The 15,571-nt window shown below is 34.8% G+C and overlaps 1 protein-coding gene across 1 annotated transcript; it reads left to right on the top strand.

The window, feature by feature from the left end:
* Positions 1 to 2,084: 2,084 nt before the first annotated feature.
* Positions 2,085 to 2,948, top strand: LOC149785562 (protein CFDP2-like). The gene has a single exon (XM_089979911.1). The coding sequence runs from the start codon at positions 2,085 to 2,087 to the stop codon at positions 2,946 to 2,948; it is 864 nt and encodes a 287-aa protein (XP_089836037.1).
* Positions 2,949 to 15,571: the final 12,623 nt, after the last annotated feature.

The raw sequence follows: 15,571 nt of genomic DNA, 5'->3' as shown, positions 1-15,571 counted from the left end.
AGCAAGCCATTTCTCACCTTAAATTTGGAATCATCTCCATTGATACGGCGATCAAATTTCTCTGCTTGAGCTTTCAGAATTGGGCCAGAAATGGGAACTCCTTCTGAGTGAGCCTGGAGAACCATTGGTTCAAGGCTGAATCTAGGCTTTTGTCATTAGCAAATTTAACCCTTTTACACTGTAAACCAGTTTCCTCTTCTAAAATGTAGGGTAGACTACAGAGCTTTTTTTTCTTCTGTTTTTCACCTTTGCAGAGTGGACTTGCTAATTTCTAGATCTCTGGCAAGCTGAGTTTGTTGTTTGCCCTTCTTTAGTTAATCCAGGTCATACAATTTCACTTGGACAGAGAACGACTTGCGTTTGTGAACTTGCTATTCTATAATGGTAAAACATATTTTGTAAAAATAGGAAATTAATGATGAATTCTTGAGCAAACACCATACACATGTAAAATCCAAGAATTAAGTGCAGTGGGCCTGCAATGGTCACGAGTCACTTATATACAGTTTTTTAAGCTGAACACATGTACAATTTCATACCCTTTCAATTTCCAGCTAATAAAGCAAACATTATTTACTGTTCAACTGATTGCATCTAATAACACCACCAAGCCCCAAAAACGTGTTGTTGGCTTTCATTTTTTTATGTTTATTAAATTGTGAGAATTTTTTATCAACCACCGCATTGTCTGCTGCTTGGTTGTGTATGCAGTCAAAGAAGAAACACATGTTGGCTATTGTTTGAGCAACATTTGTATACAGAATTAATTGAAGACAATCACAAAGACGACTTACTGGCTTTACTCATGGATCAGAAATAAGTAACATTTCTGATAATGTTTATTTTGGCATGACGCTTCAAGAACCAGGTGAAATTGTTAAATTTCAGAAGCCACGCCATGATCATATTATATTTGAATTCATACTCGAACTTTTCCCCAAAGTGATAATAAACATTTTACACAATATTTCCATACTTCAAAAAAAGTATTTTTATGGGTATTAGAAAAATCCATGTACATGTATTTAAAATTTCAGGAGTCATGCCATGATCATATTATATACGATCTCTTCCCTAAAATCATAATACATTTTTTATACAATTTTTCATGTACTTTGAAGCAAACATTTTTTTTAATGTGCAAATAAAAATATTAAATTTTGGGAGCCATGCCATGACCGCATTATGTCCAAATTCACATTATTGCAGGGCGCATTATAGTGTGGTTGCACTGTATTTAGCAGGTTGAATGAGGTAGTGTGTTAGTCATTACAAGCAGTTTTTGCCACTTCACTTTCTACTTGTGTTCTTTTTTCACAACTGTGAAGAATGGTGTAAAATCCTTTTTACATGTTCACCTCAAATTAATTTAGTATAAGATATTAATGTTTGCTTTCACAATTAAAGGTTTATAGTGGAAATATGTAACATCATGGGGGGTAAAGGGGACTCTGGATAGAGGTAGTACCTTTGTTGTCAGGCAGTTTCATTCTCTGAGTGGAGGGATGCACTGGTCCTCATCCAACTCCCAAATCTCTCACATCTGCCTCCAAGAAGGAATCATTCCCAACATACCCCGGTACACCGCTTCAGCTGGCAGACAAAACAATGTGATGGGGGTGATGTTAACTCTGCATCACTAGGCGTATGAACTTCTACAGGGAAGTCACCTGCTAGGGCAGAAAGTCTCTACAGATCAACGGCCACATGTTTGGGACCAGGGTGTGCCATATGTAGTAGTGGATTGCGGCTGTGGCCGACCTGCAATGGTTCAAAATAGCAGGAAAGGCAGATCTCTTAAGCCATGGTTGGCCATCTGCCTAGGGGAGGGAAACTCTGATATAAAACCTAAAGCCTGTGGACCTTGCTGTCACCATCCTGGCTTGCTGGGCCATGGCAGGTGAACCCCATGTTTAAGGGTGGGGCCAGTTTGTGCAGACTGTACTCCACCTAAAAGCTCCATTACACAGTCATGAAGGAACTGTCTACTGTTTACGTTTGACTCTATTGAGCCCTAAAGCAATGGGAAAGGTGTGAAAACAGCAGGTAAAAGATGTCACTGGAAGTCGCAGTCCTAATCCTACATGCAGGTGACTCAGGCCTTTAGCCATCTGGTGTTGATCCAGAGACAACACCATCACCCAGCAGCAGCCGTAGTGACCAAGCAGCCTTTTCTAGGGACAACACTGCTTGCTCTGCATGGAGAGGGGCCTAGAAAAGGTGGCCTAACCAAAACTCGTCTCCTTACCACCCCAGTTGGCCTGTGCCAGCCAACGGGCATCTTCCAAAATGGTCAAAACATAATAAAGAAAACAAGGCATGCCCCGCCTGCCTCACATCGTGGAAAAAGACTAAAACGGGCTTGTTGGAACATCAAAACAATGCTAGACTCAACCAACAGGAACAGACCAGAACAATGCTCTGCCTTAATGGCACACGAACTCTCTTGCTTTGTTGTTGACATTGCTGCACTTACCAAAGTCCGCCTTTCAGAGGAGGGAAATCTGAGAGAACTCGGCACTGGATACAATCTCTACTGGTCAGGAACACCAAAGACTGAAAAACAACTCTCAGGTGTTGGTTTCATGATCAAGGACTCAATCGCCATCAAGTTAACAAACCTTCCCACTGGTCACACCAACCACATCATGTCCATGCATCTCCCGTTAGGGAACCAACAACATGCCACACTCTTCAGTGTATATGCTCCAAAACTCCAGGCAGATCCTTCTGAAAAGGATGAATTCTACTCTGACATGTGCATACATCTCAAGAGCGTCCCAGAGAGTGACAAAATAATCATCCTCAGAGATTTCAAAGCCAGAGTGGGCCAAGACTCAGAAGGCTGTAAATCTGTTTTGGGGAAACATGGCATGGGTGGCTGCAATGACAATGGGCGCCTGCTCCTTGAATTTTGCACAGAATTACAGCTCACCGTCACAAACTGATTAGAGAACACCACCACCCTTGTTGCCCACACAGAAGCTGCGCCTTACATCGCATAACATCCTGCTTTGCAGAAGCTTGCCAGCTCTTTGGTCTTGAGGTCAGCCTTAAGAAAACTGAGGTACTTTACCAGCCTGCTCCCAAGGAAGAGTTACGGCTACCAAGCATCTTCATTGACCAGACAGAATTGAATGCAGTCCACCAGTTCACCTACCTGGGCTGTGTGATGTCCTCCAATGCCAAGATTAACAAAGAAATAGACAACAGACTGGCCAAGGCAAACGGTGCCTTTGGCAGACTCTATAAATGAATGTGGAACAATGCCAGTCTCAAGAGAGACACAAAGATCAGCATCTATAGAGCTGTGATATGGACCACCCTCCTATATGGCACCGAAACTTGGGTCACCTACAGCCACCACCTATGCGTCCTCCACACTGTCCTTAACATCCACTGGAATGACTTCATCACCAACACTGAAGTCCTCAAACAAGCAGAGATCACCAGCATTGAGGCCGTGCTCTGATGAAGATACAGCTACGCTGGGCAGGGCACGTGTCCAGGATGGAGGATCATTGCCTGCCAAAGATTGCAATGTATAGTGAGCTGTCCACTGGCCACCATGACAGAGGTGCACCTAAAAAGATATATAAAGACTCATTGAAAAAGACCCTCACCACCTGTGGCATTGATCACTGCCAACGGGCATCACAAGTTGCTGATCGTGAAAGTTGGCAATGTACAGTTCACTGGGCCACTGACACTTTTGAACAAAACAGAATGGCCAGCTTGGAGGAAAAACGATGAGAAAAAAAAAAACTGGGAACCATCAGCAGCACCCACTACAACCCAGACATTCCCCTGCAGCCTTTGTGGATGGATGTACCTATCACATATTGGGCTTGTCAGCCACATGTTTGTGTGCAATAAACGTGGACATCCCCTTCCTAAATCTTTGCAAGTGAAGTCAAGCCAACAGAATGTAACAAGTTAATTTCATTGGAAATTTATTGATATTAATCAACTGAAAATGATTATTTAATACTGAAGAAAACCATTATTTTTTCTGACACTTAGAAATTCTTCATAAGCAGTAATGAAAATACTGATAAATATATTTATATACAGCCTTAGATCAAAGTGATAAGTATGGAAGTTTAAAGAAAAGTTTTAGATTTTGATATGGATTGACTTTTACTGAATTTTTAAGGACCTGTTCTCAATTGTTTAATTTCACACATTAATTATGAAGATGAGTTTGAAAACAAGAAAGAGCTATAGAGAACTGTAACAGAGCAGTCATACAAATAAAAAATATTAAATTTTTTAAAATTTCCATTCATTTGACCATGACCATTATGAAAAGAAGCTGACTTGATATCTTGTGGCGAAATTGAGCATGAATATTTGCTGATATGTAAATTAGCTTTGATGGCTCTAAGAAATTGAGAATAATGAATTACTTGGCAATAGCTTTGTAACTTCATTTAATGCTAAGATAATTTATATATAAGATATATACTCCAATACTTGTTGCAGTATTTATTATAAACATGAAATTAAATATTTATTTTTAAGCTTGTCCCCTGCACATAAATCTGATAACATTGCCTGGGCCCATATCTTGTCATATACTCCCTGGCTGTGCTGGAATTGACTGCTGCATCGATGTTTGGATAATTGGGCGAACCTTCAAGGCATCATTACATCTAGACCCCTGTAATTACACCCTGACCTTTGCCATTGAGAAGATGAAGTTCACCATTACTCTTTATGGATTTGAATGGGGTGAGAACAAAAGCATAACAATGATGAAATAAATGGTCATAAGTAATCTTCTTCTTCCAAATTATCATGTTCACAGTGATTCCCCTTTGATAAAGCCACCACTTCCGCAGTAGGAAAGTGGCCGTATAAGAAGGTTGGCCTTCCTAGAGGGTTATCACACAGAAATATGAGTAATAATTACATATAAAAGAAGAAAGGCATATTTCATATTTTAATTTCAGAATCACATTATGGAATCAGTATGGTAAAATTTGTTTCAATGGTGTTTAACTCATTAACCCCTGGGGGTTTGGCATTTTTGTCCGAAATGTGAGTAGAAAACATTTTGGGGGAATATTTTTTGAATACATCCTAATGCATTGACTTCCAAGAGATTTTTGGTTAACCTAATGCCTAGTTGTGTTAGAAATGTCATTTTTCATTGATTATTTCTCTTACGCATGAGGAGAAGGGTAAAAGTTGGAGTTCTTTTTTTTTTCCTTTGCTTAACAGACCAATCATTTTCGAATCCAGACCACTTTTTATTCTAAATACCCATCTTATTCTACTTTTTGCAATGGTTTGCCTGTCAGTGCAGTTCAGACTGGTCTGCCTTAAATCTAAAGTCCAAAAAATCCCAAATCCAGACACAATTGGATTCTGACCACAGGTGAATTTTTGGTGGAAACAAATTGGGTCAAACAAATTATGTTTCTCCCTCTGTATTTTGTAGTGCAGCTAGAAAGTCCAGATTATTTGGTATCATTGCAGAGCTACATCTGTCTACCTTTCTATAATACCACCCACTTTAAATGACCTTGATGCTACAGAGATTGGAAGTAGGCTACTACCTCCTGGTCTGTAAACGAGGTGCCAGGGGTTAATGAGTAAAATAATGGTGAATAATCATCAGTCATGGTGCAAAACCACCTTGTCAGTAAAATTAGGGCACTCACATCTGGCTGTAACCAGCACTTTCCACCAATTCCATTTTAACATTGATGTAGAATGTATAACTAATGAATTTCATTTGAGTCTTTCTGACATAAAGTTTCTTGGCAGTGATATAGGACTCTTACTTTTCTCCATTAGTCTAATTGCTTTTACATTTCCATCTAAACTGAGAGTATCTGACCTCATTTTGCACTTTTTTTTGTATAACAACTTACTCCTTCACTGGCATTTTGTTGTTATTACATAAAATGCTCAGTGTTTACAAGGTAAGTGAGCTTATTAACATAATCTTCTGATTCTCTTTCAAGTGCATTTCATCGTCTATGAGAGTGAAGCCACAATGGCTAATGTACCATTTTACTTTCTGGTGAGCAGAATTGAACTGAGTAATACTGTGCTTCTCAGCAGTTAGCATTTATCATTATAATTATCAGTGGTAATAGTCAGAAATTATCAAAGTGACAAACCTAACATCTTAGGAACATACAGTGGTATGAATAATTGGATTACTTACCACTTTTTATGGATTAAAGTTACTTTATCTGCATGTTGGAACAAGTATCAATGTTAGAAATTATCAAATACTCATTAGATTTCTGTATGTTGCTACCTATGAGGGATAAATTTGTTAATTTTTTTATACTAATATGCTGGCTGTATTAGATCTTATATTAATTTAGGTGTATGGACTATGCAGTCTGAAATAAAGAATTGTCATCTAATCTTCTTTGCAGTAGAACTTGGGATAACTTAGTTTATATAATGCTATTATTTTGCTTCATCATTTGGAATGGAGAGGATGACAATAATTTACTAGACTTTCTTCACCCTGCTGGCTTTGACATGTAAGATATGATGTGTACTTCTGTATATTATAAGAAGCAACAAAGGGAGGCAACCTTTTCCCTAGGTATACACTTTGTAATGATATTCTCTCTGAGAAATTCTTAGACTTTTAGAAAAGTTAGGTCTATATAAAAAATATTTGATTTAGAATTTTCAAGATTTTACCCTTTAATACCTTTATTTTGTATATCTCATTGTTGAGGACCTAAATTTACTGGGTATTTTATAATTGGGATTGTGTTGATGTGCCATTAAGTACAGTACATATTATACTATGAATATATCAATAAGTCTTAATTAGAAATTGTATATTGAAATAATTGCTGACAGTTATAATGTGAGTTAAATTGAAAATTTTAGAGTTGATACTATTTCATATAGGTAAGAAATGTAAAATAACTTTTGTAAACTGTTTAAATCAGTGTATATCATTTCCATAACAAGGGAGATAGTATCACAAGTTGGAGAATCACAGTCATATATTGAGTGTATATGTTTTTGTAGATACAAAGAAATGTTTAGTGGTGAAGTGGGAACATCTTGTATTGTCATGAGTCACTTGTGATAATACAAAATGTTTGCACTTTACAAATGAAACATTTTCTTATATCTACTCAAAAAAACATTCAGTTTTTTTCTGATATATATATATATATATATATATATATATATATATATATATATATTCTCTAAGGCAAAAACCATCAATTTACAATAATTTTCTTCTCCATTCTGTGCTGATGCAGTTAACAGTTGCATTAACTACAGCAATAAAAAGTTCTTAAAAAATTGTTACAATAATTATAGGACAGCAATATTTTACAAATTTAATTTGTACATATAACGATTCAGATTGTGTATTTTGTCAAATTTATGACTGTGTTGATATGAAAATGAAGAGATTTTTATTTTCATTAACACATATTTTGTTTGGGTTGATACAGTGAACATTGTTGGGGTAGGGGTAGTGTAAAAACATCACCAAGCAGTCATATCTGACATATTTCAGAAAGCAACATCTATGATCAACAGATTTTAATGATTGTGAGTTTACTTGCAGTGATTTGGGTTCTATATTTTATTCATTTCTGCATTCTGAATTTTAGAATGACCATGGTAAACATGCAGTCTTGTTTGATTACAGACACTCCACCCAAATTTTGACTGCAACTTAATTTCAGTCTGCAATCAACACTCATCAATGCCTGATGTCTCCGTTATTTTCAGACATGATTATGATTGCTATGAAAGTTAAAGTAGGTACTTAAATCATTTTTATAACTTTGTTTAATAAAGAGTTTTTCCATTATATACTGTTTGTCTTAGAGTGTAACAGGTATCCAGTATTACATTGGTGACCAAGAATATTGAGTTGCTGCAGGTCGTGTAAGTTCAGTCACTGGTAGTTTGCAGTATTCGTGTGGAAAACTAATTATTACAAAGATGTTAATACTACATTTTGTTGCTTGGAGTTCATATTTAGGCATGTGTTGATGGCATCTCCTGATTGAGTACATAAATATATACCAGAGGGTCTAAAGTCTGGACATATTTTAAGATCTTCAAGAGAATGAGAGGGAGAAGGAACACAAGAAGAAGAAAAAGAACATGAACTAGACCTAACTATGAATTACAGGTTTAAATAATATGATAAGGGTACATATATTTAGAGATGTGTACAACTGGAAGAGAGAGAGAGAGAGAGACCTAACTATGAAATTACAGGTTTAAATAATATACATAAGGGCAGATATATTTCCTCAGTGGAATAGAAAATAGTTCCAAAAGTGCTATTACCTGTGGTGAAATATTTTTTCTTCCACTGATATATTTTAATATTTCATTATCATACATATATTTTGCAGGTAAGACTTTTGATTTCTTCCTCTTTGGAGTTGTCCGGATGAGGTAAGTTGCAATTCATATTTTCAGCAAATAGTCCATACAGTTTCAAGTTGTTCTAGTGACATTTTATTGACAGTTATTTCCAAAATAATAAAAATCAGAAGCAAAGACATTATGTTCCAGATTTTTTCTGATGTTTGTTTTGACTATTAAAAGTCAGCAAAGGTATTGCAATATTCATTGCAACCAATGAAGCTTTTTTAATCAGAGTTTTTTTTTTACCTTGCTGCAGTAATTCCAATCAAAGCTATATGTTTGGACACCATAATGATTCAGGTATGATGTCTTTTTTCTGTGTCCTTTAATGATTTAGATCTTAATTTAACATCAGTTGTGCTGATTGCGGTAATGTTTATTGCACTTTTTTCATTATACAGTGAAACCCCATTATAACATGATGGTTACAAAGTGCCATCATGCTATATACCATATCATGTGATATCCTACCAAGTCTCTTAACTGAAAAAAATATTTCATGTGTAATGTGCATCTTCTTAGCTATTCATGATGGAAACTATGGGCTTGAGTCTCAGTTACCAGCTTGTAGTGTAATAAATCAGAAATACCTAAAACTCGTGCTGCATGTTTAATATTTATTGTTTGGCAGAGAACCATTCATTGGTAAATACATGTGCATGTATAACGATATTGACATTTGAAGAGTAAATAAAGTAGATGTACTCATCTCATTACATCCATATTAATAATTCCATCAAAAATTTGGACAGTGAAGCATAATTTCTACAGTTTTTCTGCTTGATTCCATTTGAATCTAAGTACTTTAATTTCTTGCTAATGCACTCACACTAGGTTATGAAACAGTGTATTTTGCAAAACATTCATATCAACTGGATGTGTACAAAGGGTCTGGTTTTGAACCAACATAAAGCTCATATATCTGATATTGGGAGTTTATATTAAAAAAATTGTAGGCTTGAAAAGTGCAGGAATTTCAATTCATCCAAGAAGTCAAGGGTAATTACCTTGTAATGTATTTGCCATGAACTATTCAACAGGTTGAACCCAATGTTGGGGTGAACATTTGATTACATGGGTAAAGAGTGATCTCTCTAAAAACATTTGAATCATTCTCTAAAAGGCAGAACAAAATAAATAAATAAACCCAATATTTATTGAATGTTTGTTTATAACTATGAGTGTGCATTACTGCAGATCAAAACTCGGAATAGTATGTTTGATTATATTAGCAAATATGTCTGCCACTGATATGGGTCTGTTCCTTTTAGTGTTAACATTGCAATGACATGTGTCCAGTGTTCTTTGGAGTGATTTGAAGCTGCATGTCTGCATTTCTGACTAAAAATAAATAGGATTAAGAGTGGGTAGGGATGCATGTATGTGACAAAGACCGAAAATACTCCAGTGAAATTAGGCAATAAATTTGTTTCATTGTTTATGTATGAGTGTTGAGTAGGTGTTCATTGTTAGTCTATTTTTTTTTCCTTAAATAGGTAAGTAAATTATTTGATTTATGAATTAATTTTGATACTTGAGTGTACTGTACCAGATGACTAAGCAGACATCCTGGATTGAGCAACAGTTGTACACATAATGTATTGAAAACAAAGACAAAGAAGATAATGGCTGTATTATTGATTGTCCAATTTAATTAGTGTTACTAATTATTAACCTAACAATTATTAGGTTTTTAAGCAGCTAATGCGCTTCAAAGAAATCAAGTGGCAGTAATCAGATACATGTACTTTCTTTCTTTAAGAATAAAACATGTCAAATTATTAAATCAGATTCTTTTTAATTTTGGCACTAAAGATGGGTATGTCAAGAAATTGTTGAGATTGTTGAGATTGTTGTGAAATTTCAGAAATGTTGACACAATCATGCTGTATTCAATTTCATGTTATAACAAATTGTGTTATTGCAGGTTTCACTGTACCACTCTAATGGAAGTTAACAGATTTAAGTAATATACTTTAAACTAACCCTTAAATATTTTTTATATTTTTTGCTTGTTATTTTTGCAGATACAACGTTATTGACCTATTGGGGGAGCAAAAGTTTCTTGTCAATATGAACCTGAGTGTGTGCTTTGAAGCAAAGGAAGACTGCCTTTTTGATGTACCTGTGCTTCACAGAACATATTTACCAAAGATGCCATGTCATTGGAATGTCCCACATAGAATTGACAGTATGTATAAATTACACAACATAGTATATCAGGTAGGATGTGAATTGTTTGTGCACAGCATATTTAAAATATTTTTAAACATTATGTCTTCTCTTATAAAGAAACAGAGACCATATAGACCCAAAAGTCACAGTTAATTTTTAACAGCATTAATTTTGTTCCTTGGTCTTATTCCTTATGCAGTGTTTTCTAGTTGTTGGAGTGTATGCCCTGGGCTACATCTTATGTATATACATTGTTCTCTTATTTTAGTGTACCTGGATAACTCCCTTATATATATTTTTTAAATTTCATTTAACAATGTTCTCACTAAATAAGAATATCTGATGAATATTGATCAAAGATAATGTTGGTAATCACTACTGATGGCATCATTTGAAAAAACAATCAGTGATAATGTTGGTAATCACAGTATTGATGGCAACATTTGAAAAAACAATCAGTGATAATGTTGGTTATATTTACTGGTGGCAGCATGTGAAGAAATGATCAATGATAATGTTGGTAATCACTACTGATGTCAACATTTGAAGAAATAAAATATCAACTAAATAAGTCTTGTTGAGTGAAATTTGTGTTTCAGTTTTATCTTTCAATTAATTTTTAGTGTAATGATCATAATTATAATATGCCCTCTATGTTTCAAGTGTGAAAAGTGTCAATTGACCGTCAAAGTGTCCATGAGAATCTAATTAATTAGAGACAGTGTTTTAATATGCACCTTTTGCAGAAGTATTTATTGCATCATAACAATCTGTTAAAAGTATACCTGATTTGTATCATCACATTAATTATGTCTTAATCATATCCAGTGAAGTGGACAGAACTTGGATAAAAAAAAGTTAAAAGGCATGCAAATTCTACCTGCAGAAGATCTAGCTGTTTTTGATCATTTTAAATATCTTTAAAATGTATATGAATAATTCTTTTAAGGTAGAATTAAGACCTTCAGTAAGTTGTGAAAACTTGTTTTAAATCCAATTGCTGCAGCAATAAATATGTGATAAAAGAAACAGACCAATCAATCACCATTTTAAATATTATCAAGATGTATAAAAATTAATTCTTGTAAAGTAGAGGACCCTCAAAAAGTTGTGATCACTTGTCTAATCCAATTGCTACAGCATTAAATTTTTAATAAAATATTTGAAAGTAAACAGTAGTTCATCATAGAATTTAATCCTTTGAGCTGAAATTTACATAAAATGATGGATATAATTAAATCATATTTTCCAGATTTTAGCTTGGACAACTGGCTGGAAGACAGAGGATACAGGCTGGGACAGGATCTCTCTTCAGATATAATTTCCGAGTTAATGGAAACACTTGGAATTGTGGAATACTTAGAGGACAAGTCATGTAACAGGAGAGATAATCCCTACATACCAGCAATGGGTGGATGGAGTAATGGTAAATGAACTTTCTGTTGATATTATGTAGGTCTCTTATATCATAGACTGTAGTGTTTCATGCTAACATCAATATTGTCGAAGATATTTTCAAACATTGGCACAGTATATATATATATATATATATATATATATATATATATATATATATATATATATATATATATATATATGAGAAAATTGTCTTTACTCAGGATATTAAAATTAAGAGCAAGAATGTCATTACAGATAAAACTGCCTTGAATGGCCTCTGCTGTGAATGACCACCTATCATTTATGTCCATATTCATCATGTATGGATCAGGTTTTTTTTATATATTAGTACTGTTGTGAGCGACCACCTGCAGAATGCGACCAGTGACCATGATCTTAGGCAAAATAAGTAATTAAAAACTGCTATGAACAACTGCATCGCAAAAACAGATAACCATTGCTGACATATTTTTAATTCTTTGTCACAATGACTGATTAGAAGGCTCTGCAGGCAAGGTGCAGATTGTTCTAAACAAAACTGCTATGAACAAGGGCATTGCAAGCACCATTTTATTAAATTCTTTGCAAATATGACTGCTTAGAAGGATTTGTTCGAAATTAAAGAAAAGTTTAGTCTGGCTGCCAGTTTCTAAAACTTACAGGTCATGCAGGTAGCATCATATGATTCAGACCATAATCCAGGCTAAAGTACATGTCACCAACTACCATTATAGAACCAAAAGTAATTTAAATCCCCATTATGGTGAACCATTCTTTCTTTGAAAGGAGCAGTGAAGGATGTTACATAGTTCAGTGGTTTGTATTTGTTTTCTTTGGCAAATATGCACAACCCTTAATGTCATAATTAGAAACCTTCCTAAATGGCTTCATTGTAGCTGTAAAGTGCATTTTTTGTCTGTGGAGTCAATCCATAATTCCTGGGATGAATGATGCCTTTGTCTTTGTCTTTAATTATGTGTTTACCGTTTTTTAGATTGATTGTTATTGTCAAAAGGTGTTGTTTGTTGCTTTTTTGATGTTACTTTTATTAAAATCTGTGCATGAAGCAATCATATCTGTTCACAATAGTGCAGCCAGTTACACCATTTGTTTATCAAATGAAAATTTGTTTGTGTTTGTAACGTCTCCCTCTTAGTAAGAAGGGTGGTTAATTGGATTTGGCTGGCGTTATCTAGAGGATGACCTAACTCGATATTATAGCCTGGTAGGAGTGAAAGAAGAATAGAATTTCGACAGAGAACTGAGCGAGAATACTGGAAGAAATAAAGCAATACGAGCTCCCTTTGACAAGAAAATTACAAATTTAATCAGAACAAATTAATAATGGCTGGCCCAATAGAATTTAACAGGTGTGTCTAATTTGGATTTATTTCATCATCATCACAAGAGGTGAAAAGAGCGCAATGTCCACGATTGATTGCATCACCTTTCTTTCCTTTGTCCGTATATCAATGACTCTAGTTTATCCTTCCTAAGCTCTATGCTTTGCCCCCTTCGTGGACTTCCTGGTCCTTTTATTCTGACCTCGTCCTTCTTTTCCTCGGACTTCTGTCTTCAGACTGTCCCATCCCTCTTCCAGAAAGCTGTTCCTTAAAGGACATAATTACCCCAAAATTTCTGTATATCTCACTCTCTAAGACATAAATAAAATTCCCTCGCTTTACTTGGAGCATGTTGGCTATCCACACACTGCATAAATTCTGGCTTAGTATGGTAGGACATTGACCTCGTTTTCAGCGGCAGGTCTTAAATTACCAAGTAAGCATCTATTGAATATTACCGTATTCTTTTACATACTACTACATGTTCGATTACTATTGCATGTAATTCACAAATTGTAACTCACAGCCATCCTTAACCTACAAGATTATTCAACCATTACAAAATCAGATATAATTAGGTAAGTATCATTAACTCAAGATAATCTGTATCGTCCTAACAAAGAAAGTTATTTCTTATAACACTATGAAATCCTACACATATGAACATTGGATTGCATGCAATCAATTCTACCAATGAACTAATTGTATAATTAAAAGGTAAACTGCACAACAATTCTAGCATCAACACTTTCCATGAATTGAATAAACGATACATAATATGGAAACCTAGTGATAGCAAACACATTTGCATAAAACAAACAATCAAGTAATTGAATATTACATGAAACTAAAATTGCGTACCTTATTGGTGTTCTCTTTCAGAACTTGTGCACCTTAGCACTAAAACCTGTCTTTCTTTTTACAAGACGGCTACCTGGTCCCTTACTTGTTTAATGAGGAAAGCACTATTTTCTTTAGGCTTCACACAGAGTCAAGACTTTTTCCTCTTTCAGGAGATTTCAGACTAACAAATTTCTACTAAGGTCGTCACTTTAAAGTCTGATTGTTTCTAAAGTGTACACCTTAATTTATTCTGCCCATTCATAGCAGTGGTCCCTAATTTTCCCAAAGAAATAATTCCTTTCATCAGGTTTAGACAGCTCGGAATCTGTGAATGACAGTGTGTAACAATTTCCCTTTGAAAAATGATAAGTGGACATAGGTTGCTACCAAGCGGTTAGGGCTGGTAGCTCAAATGTTTACTTTTTGTGGACCGTGTCAATTTCACTGAGTTGGAATGCTGTCCCTTTGAAGTTTACGTTGACATGGGGGGAGATGAACGAAGAAAGGTCAAAGTGACCCTTCCAAAGACTTTTCTGGCTTAAATGTGATAACATACACCTTCACCTAGTCTTCAAATAAATTTGAATATTGTATGATGTAACTCTTTATTCCTATATATAACTATTTTAAGATTAAACGAATGCAGTATTTTGACAAAAAGTATGAATAATGAGTAAAATGCATAATGAGTAATTGTGGGTATTTTTCCTTCTTAAACCCTATTGGAGTATGACCTTGAAAACCGGTTATCTTGTACAAACCCATTATGAGAAAACACCTATCTTGAGAGACTGCTTTTTGTGGCTGAAGGTTTGGTCTCTCAAGATAGGTTTTACTGTTTAAACTTCTCTTTAAGGAAGATTTTATTCCTTATTAGACTTGGCTAAAATCAAATTAAGATTTCAGTCCACTTTTCTGTACCTTACAAAATTTATTTGAGATGAGAATAAGAGGAATTATGTGGCTGGAATATATTCGTCTTAAAAATGTGTGATGTTTTTATGCCTTGTGTCCAACATAGAAGCCTACAGAATCACCCTTGTCTGTCCATACGTCCTTCCATCCATTGGTTCATTACTCCTTGGTTAGGATTTGCATTTAGGCAAGTTTTATTGCTCTGTTCTGGGTCATCCATGTTTGATTAAGATATTTTTAGTTATTTCTAGAGTATATGTGTCTGCCTCAAAATAATAAATGTTGAATGTTAAAAACACAAAACACTGGTTTGTGACAAATAATGCACATTATGCTGTAGGAGCCCCCAAGAAAATCATTGAAATTATACAAGTAAGGTTAAGTAATGTGTAAGAGAATTTGAGCAGTCCTGTTGCATTTTATGTATGCTAATTTCAATCTTTATGAAAATTACTATGCAAAATTATTTCAAATTTTAAAACTGTATTATCTGATATCTGATT

Source organism: Sinohyriopsis cumingii, chromosome 13 (assembly GCF_028554795.1).
Source record: "Sinohyriopsis cumingii isolate HCF-2022 chromosome 13, ASM2855479v2, whole genome shotgun sequence".
Lineage (NCBI taxonomy): Eukaryota > Metazoa > Mollusca > Bivalvia > Unionida > Unionidae > Sinohyriopsis > Sinohyriopsis cumingii.
This window is presented reverse-complemented; position numbering and strand designations above follow the sequence as displayed.